The sequence below is a fragment of the Nanorana parkeri genome, unplaced genomic scaffold, assembly GCF_000935625.1.
Source record: "Nanorana parkeri isolate BGI_ZX_2015 unplaced genomic scaffold, ASM93562v1 scaffold15, whole genome shotgun sequence".
Taxonomy (NCBI): domain Eukaryota; kingdom Metazoa; phylum Chordata; class Amphibia; order Anura; family Dicroglossidae; genus Nanorana; species Nanorana parkeri.
Genome location: NW_017306283.1, coordinates 689,676 through 697,553, shown reverse-complemented (window position 1 = coordinate 697,553; position 7,878 = coordinate 689,676). Strand labels below are relative to the sequence as shown.

The following is a 7,878-nucleotide window of genomic DNA, read 5'->3' as shown; positions in this document are numbered from 1 at the left end:
TATATATATATATATCCTGGCTAGCTGGAGAGTGTCCTGGGACATTTTTGTATTGCATTGTCCTATACACCTTTTCTTTTTACATTGATCTAAGTGACTGTCATTCTTGTTTTGCATAATTTGGTGCAGATACACTCTACTTCCTAGCTGCTTGAGTTCTGTCGGGCTTCTGGTGTTCTGCAGTACACAGGAAGAAGTGGCTGTCTCCAGGTAAGACTGTTTTAAATACAGTATATGCATTGCTATATATGTCCTATAGTTAAAAAACAGTTAATTGAGAGTGTATAAAAGGGGGAGATGCACTCCAGAGATAAATCTTCCATATGCTGTTTAATCCATGGGCATAAGCTGTACACTGACACACAACTTTATGCTCTCATGCCTTCCACCATTATGGCTTGATCACAGAGCCATGGCTGGCTCATGGATTAAACAGCGTATGGAAGATTTATCTTTGGAGTGCGGCTCTCCCTTTTTTACACTTGGATTTAGTGCCTGTCAAGGCCAACTAGATTTTTCATAACATCAACCACCTATAAACCACATTTCTTCAATAATACAAATACTAGATTAACCCTTCTATTCTGTACATTCTCCATTTCATGGCACAGATCAGGTAAATAGGGACAAATTATGTGCCTTAGGGTTTATGACTGGTGCCTGTTTCTGACATTTGTCTGTGTCACTGCAGAAGCTGGGCTTTCTACTTTTCTATCTCTGCCACTCATCTCCTGCAATCTAGATGAAATTCTCCTGTCAGATGACATTAACTATTACCTATGAGATATTCTGTTGACCTTTTTTATAACCCAAAGGCCAGATAAAATATTTGCTAGTATCAGGTCATAAACATATTTCTGTATAACTGTAAGCAGTTTGATTATTAATGCATTCATTATATTTTCAAATGAGCTATAATTTCTGAATTATTCCTGCTGTTGGAGATAGACATGCAATACTTACTAAGGTTATGATTGTCTTTTTTCTGCCTCTCTTTGGCCATTGCTCGTGTATCTGTGTCTAACACAAATGTCAGAATTAATACAGGAAGCTTAAGCATACATTATATGACTGGTATGTAAACATTATTTCAGATGTGGTTTAACAATGATCCTCCACATGTGTAAGTTGTAGTGATCTATTTTGTTATATAATGTAAGAGTTTCTGTGCAAAGTACAACAATGACATACAAATACCAACCATTCAGATGTTAGTTTACTCTAGTGAGCTCTGTGAAAAGTACATTGAATTGGTTGCTATAGGTTTTTTGGACTTTCCCCTTTTTGAATAAGCATGCTAATTTGTTAACGCAGTCATGTGTGGCCTTAAAAGTAACATTTTTAATTTGCAATGTGCAATAGAAAGGGGAAAATTGATGATTGAAAATACATATGAAAACCTTTTCCTTGTGCAAGCTAAAATTACATACATGGTGTAATGGCCAAATCAAGCTGTAAAGGACCAGGTTAGTTCTGACTGTCAACAAACAAGTGTTGCAGCAGCATAAAGGCATGTGTCATACATTGCAGATACTTTGCATTTGTCACCTGCAGAAGAAGTATGCCATGTATTAGTCCTGCTGAATCTGTAAAAAAGACAACATGTGGCTAGGTTGCCATGAGCTGGGGTGTAAGCCACTATGTGAAGTCTGTATAACTCTTACTGTGAGTGTTAATTTCAGTAAATTTCTTGTAAATATTACCCTCTGCCTTTGTTATGTGGTTCGTGGGAAAGGGAAAACCACTAAATTGACATGGGCTGAATCTTTGCCTGATTGCCTTTACAGAGTTTAGCATAACATTCATATGGTAGTGAGACAGCTGAGGAGCCTGGAGGCAAGGTGGGACCTCATCTCAGGCCTCTTCTTATAGTTAGACGCATGGTTTTTGCTCTTCCTTATGATAAGGGAAATGTGCTGTATTAAAGTATTAGAAAGAAAAAGCAACATAAATGCTCTGTATTGCAATGGTGTGGGAGACAAATGGTGGTTATATACTGTATGTCTCAATATATTCAACCATTGCATAACATAATATGATGATAACAACTTGCAATATTCATGTTAGGTTTTTGGAGGCTAGGTTCCTTTTAAGCAGAACTCTCTGTACATAAGTGTCAGGGTACCAGGGGTCTTACCACTCCTCAGGGCAGCGGAGGGCACGGGTTCCCCTTCCTGGCAGGATTCCTGGCGCCAGGGTTGCGGGTGCGAATGTGCGGCAGGTGCCCATGCGTGGTGGACAGGTTGCGTGCCCGTAGTGCGTCTGCGCCCATTACTGGTGTCAGGTGTGATCTTTGTTGGGGGAGATTCCCAGCACACACCCTCTGCCTTTCTCTTGTCATTGGCCTGGATGGAGAAGCTTCCTGGTTGCCTCGGCAGCCAGGGAGTGGTCTTAGTTCCCCACTGGGTATAAAAGCCCAGTCAGAGCCCTGGCTCATTGCTGAGTTATTTTATCCGTATGGTGTGATCTCCCAGCTCCCTGTGCCTTGAACCGTCTCGCTTCCTGACCCTTTGCTTGGACTCCCTATTACCGACCCTTTGGCCTGCCCTTCCGTTTCTGAACCTAGCTGCTTGCCTCGACCCGGATTGGACCTGACTACTCTTCTTGGATTTCCCCTGTGTACCTTGACCTGGGACTTTGGCTTGCCGCCCCTGCCAAGGGGTTTGCACTCACGGCTCAGCTGTACTCCCCTGACAATAAGTCTCAGTGAGAGATCAGCCCAGCTATGGCAGACCCATGAATGTTAGTGTAATGGGACTCTTAGGAGCACTGGTTTAGGTGAATTGTGTAATATTGCAGACTGTCCTGTAAGGAACAATTGACAATTAGATTAAACATACCATGTTTTATGTTCTACTTCAATATACATATAAAAAAATAGCTGAGGGTTTCCACTTGGGTGTGCCGTCACATTAGTATGGCAATAGAACTGAGTATGACACAATGACAGGTCAGTATCAATAAGCCTTAAACCTTATTTATAAGGCAAGAATATGTGCAAAAATTGAGAATGGTAGTGTTTTGCTTTTCTCTGCTATCCCTCAAAAAACACCCCCCAAAATAACACAACTCCCTCTAGGATAACAATTCCATTCAATATAAATGCAAAAATAATTGGATATGGGGAAAAACATTGTTTTTTTCTGGCAGATAGTCAGACTTATGGTTATTTTCCTTACAGAAAGTGTATTTAACCATTCTGTAGTAGCTCTGGCTTCTTGCATTCCCTAGTTCAATTCTAATCAGATTTCCTAAATATTTCTACGGAAAGAACTCGTGTTTCAATTCCATGACATTAATAAACAGTAAAGGGTTTTAGAATGCTGAGTACTAATTGAATGTAACTTTTCAAGCTGTTAATCTGTTAATATAGATACTTATTGAATGGTTTTTTTGTAAGCTCTAAAAAGCCATTTGTTCTATCATGAAACACATTTAATAGGAGATAATTAATTTATGCAGTTGATCTGAAGCCAACATTTGAAAGAATCTTGTGTTTCCCAAAATAATTTGATTTGAAAAATGCATGATGTTCATAATGAGCACAAGGGAGCTTTTGTTCATACGTTTCTAAACTAAGAGCACAGAATAAACATGCTTGTTGATCTTTGTTCTGTCTTTACTAAAATAGTTGGTTTCCAAAATTACATGAGCAGCTGTGATTTTAAGATTTGTATCATTCATGTGCAAAAAGCACTGCTTTGATGGTACTGTGTACTACTGTATAGAGCATTAATTTTATTAGGACCTAAAGGGAGCATGTCATAATATATTACATATGAAAGCAGCCATTGCTGATGTGTTTTAAAATCTACAAGTACATTGCTGACGTGTTTTAAAACCAATAAGTTCCCAGAACCTTATCCTTATCCTCTATTTTCATATGCTGTGACCCAGAACAAGTATTTTGGTTTGGTGTTTTGTCTAGTATTGAAGTAGTAACTAAGAACTAAATAATGAAACTAGAAGATAAGGATGGCATCTCAGAAACCTGTAGGTCTTTAAATGGAAAATTAAGCCCTTTTCTTACCATGCCAGGTTTCCTATCATGAATATCAAATGCAATTCTAGGCAATTGTTTCCAATTTTGTTTGAAATGAAAACTATATGCACCATTGTAAGAAGCAATAATTTATGTATTGGTACAGTTACAATGAATATTACAGAAGCCATATTGTTTCTTTGCATATTCAAGGGTCTAACATGGGTCAGTGATATAGCTGAAAACTTGTTTCATTCACCAGATACAAATTACAGCAGCTTGCTATGTCACAGGAGGACAATAGCTACAAAACATGTGGATTTTAAAATGAAACTCCAGCCATATCTTAAAATAGGAGTGCTTTTAAATAAAGCAGGTATGGCTTAAACTCAAAATTCAAAAGGGGGCAAACACAGATCCACAAATTGTAGCCGGGATAGAGTGCTGCTAGAGAATTTCCAGAGAATAACAGAAGTTAGCAACAGACTTCACCTAAAACAGAATATTACTTTTGGGGGCCCCTTAAAAACATGTTTCAGCCACCAATTCTTACAGAGCCAATATTAGCAAACAAGATCAAATTCAGATCACCGAGGATTCTGTTCACCTAAAGTGTATGTACAGTGAAATCCCCTATTGAGATTGTATTTCTGCCTGTTCCCTACTAGGTAGATTTAGCCTCCCTAGTTGTCCTGGTGACCATTGTCACCTGGACAGAAAGTGATGGAACATCAAATATTTTACATTTTTCACTGGATCAAGAGTTAAGGGTAAAGCTGCCAACCGGGACATTTGTTCTGGTGACAGCTGTCTAGAGGGGAATTACCCTCACATTGAAAAGATTTTTTCTCACATCCTTTTGCATCTTTTCTAGGCAGGGGGTTAAGAGAAATCTCCCCAATAAGATGTACACATCAATAATATAAACTTTTCAGACTTTAACTTTTCATTATCTATTTAAAAAAAAAAAAACCTTTGCTAAATTTAAACTTTAATGCAGCTAATATGCAAGTGAATTTCAATTTTAACAAACTTTTTTGAATTAGCCACTAAATATTGTTTTGCTGATCATCTCTGCACTGGATGAAGCCAGAAGAAAGTAGGATTTCATCTCTTGCGGTTTCTGGGCTGTCATTTCCAAGCCATTATGGCCAGGGTTTAAGCTAATCATGCATGATCTGTGCTTTATTAGCTTCATTGGACTGAAAAGGTGACATTAGGGACCTAATAAACCCCTAATGGCTCCTTAAAGATAATCTGTCACCTCCAATGTGGTATCACATGGGGGATTGTTAGCCCCCTATGAGAAAGCAAAAAATGTTAAGTAAAAAAAAAGTTAAATGAAATCATAATTAAATAACCTCCCAAAAACATTTTAAATCCTCCTGCCATGTGTTGCGTGTGCCTATGTATGAAAATGATGATTGCTGTACATGTTAGTTTTTACCAGGCATACTGGAGTAAGAGAAACAATGTAAAGGTCATCATTCAGGGTTATCTCTACATTGATGACCTGTAAAGGTTATTAAAACATCATCTATGGACAATTTTTGGAACCAAAGTTTTTCGCCATTTTACGGACACAATTTTGAAACTCGACATGTTCAGTATCTATTAACTCGATGTAATCTCATCTTTTATATTTTACTAGAACATGTGGTATTATATTGTGTTTGTGTGCACTAAAATAATTTTTAACTGAAAATGTAGGCTTCATAAACGGTTGTGCTAATATTGCCTAATATTTTTTACCTTAAATGTGCATTTTAACATGTGTGCAAAAAAAGCAAAAACAGCTTGGGCAGCGAAGAGGTTAATAACAAATATTAATTTTAGTAGATGTAAAAAAAATCTCCTTTAGCATATTTAATAGTAAAGTAAATATAGTAATGATGGGGTGCAGAGTGCACTACCACAAAGATTTGGGATCACTATAATCAGGTCAAGACAGATGGACCATGATTATTATTATTATTTTTTGTTATTATTATTATTATTGTACTGGATTTATATAGCGCCAACAGTTTGCGCAGCGCTTTACAATATAAGGAAGACATTACAGTTACAATACAAGTCAAGACAAGATGGTAAGGAGTCACTTGGATGGTAAGTACATCACTTGCATTGTTGGATAAATCTGCATCTGGGTCAGTGCATACGTTACCTGTAGCTTCTCTCTTTACACCAGCACTGCCTGTGCAAGATGTATTAGACAGCACCATGTTTGAACCTGAAATGCCTTGCTCAGTATTGTAAACATCCAAAATACTATTAGACAGGGAATGCTGAAAGAGAATAAAGAGAAAGAGGATGTGATGAGTGAGGGTGTCCATAAGAATATAAACAAATCCGGTTATCTCATTGTTATAACTCTTTCTTTCAATTTTGGTTCCATACAATTTAGTGAGGGAAATACTTGATAAGTAAACCTCATTTACTAGCTGTCACATACTGAATGTGCTGCCAAAATCAGATCCTCTATTTTATTCCTCCATACCATAATGGGACATTCTGATTTGTTGCTTAGTCAAAAAATGTCTGGCTGCTCTCAGCTGGATGCAATTGTGTAAATATAACAAAAATGTTGCCACACATATATACTGCATGCATTGGGGGGGGGCATTTGGGTGAAGGGAATCTGTCAAAATAATTTCTCTTTTAAAGCCCAGTTTCTTTTTTAGTTTTAAATACTCCTGAAGAGTAAATACATATGTCAGGTTTCCATGGGCATGACCTATTTGGTGAGATTTTACCTCACTTCCTGTGACAGTAAGACTAAAATAAACAGGAAGACACAGGGGGTGATTTACTAACCTAAACACACGCACGCACCAGGTACGTGGGATTTTCACACACCAAAACGTATTTATCAACCAAAAATCTCTAAAAGCATATTTTCACTAATGCCATATATGGAAAAATCATGCACATGATGCATATATAATGCTGCTTCACAGTTTAGGCAAAAATGGTTAGCTCATGCATTTACATTCCTGCATTCATCAACGCAAGCAACACAACATAGAGCTAATTTACACAACATCACCTTGCAATTCATGCTTGGCTTTGCACAACACACCTGCTGGGTGTGTACACACTACAAAGGTGTTTAGATTCCACCCATAGATCATGCTGGGAGGGAACACACTACAGAGGTGTATACATGTTCGTGGTGTGTTTATAAGGTTAGTAAATCAACCCCACAGGCAGCAATAATGACCCAAATGTGGTTATAATTCTTCCTCACTGAATTAAAACCATGTTGTTTTTTCTTTCTCTGTTGGAGACATTTCCCGTTACTTTACAATCTGACAAGTGAGGAGACATTGTATTACAGAGGTGACAAAAAAAACCCAGGGGAAACCCTTACCCTTCCCCACTATGAGCAAAACAAAATAAAACATTTTAACTAAAAGGTGGGCTTTAAGAGATATTTCACTGGCTGCTGTTGGTGGCTATTGCTATTATATTGCAGCACCACAATTAACCTTTCTCCACCTTTGCTGTTAAGTAATGGTAATTACTTGCTGGTAAGTAATGTACTGTAGGTAATCATCAGTTGCTCCTATTTGTAAATGTCATAATATACAGACCTAGATATATAAAGGTGCATTGGTGCATTCATATTTATTTTGTTGACACTAATTGCCTGACAAGGCAGCTTAATTTATTTACACTATTAAATATATACTGTAAAATGTTACAGATTATGATAATAAGCCCAATACCACGTTACTGACTAAGGCAAACTAAACATGCAATGATGTACAGAGTGCAGTAACTTATAGCATCCAATTTGTACCTTTAAATATCTGAAAAGCCATCAGAAAATGAACAAGATTTATTTTTTTGTTATACAAAAGGTGTTCTCTGTACTGAGTTTTGCTATTCAATTC

General features: G+C 37.4%; 1 protein-coding gene across 1 annotated transcript in view; it reads right to left on the bottom strand.

Annotated features, from left to right (window-relative positions):
- Positions 1-7,878, bottom strand: part of LOC108788798 (transcription factor EC-like) — a 29,412-nt gene that overhangs the window by 9,470 nt on the left and 12,064 nt on the right. Inside the window, exons 4-5 of the mRNA XM_018558653.1 lie at positions 6,147-6,267; positions 964-1,020 (exon numbers count right to left, since the gene is read on the bottom strand). Coding sequence (XP_018414155.1) covers positions 964-1,020; positions 6,147-6,267 — 178 coding nt within the window. The remainder of the gene's footprint in view (positions 1-963; positions 1,021-6,146; positions 6,268-7,878) is intronic.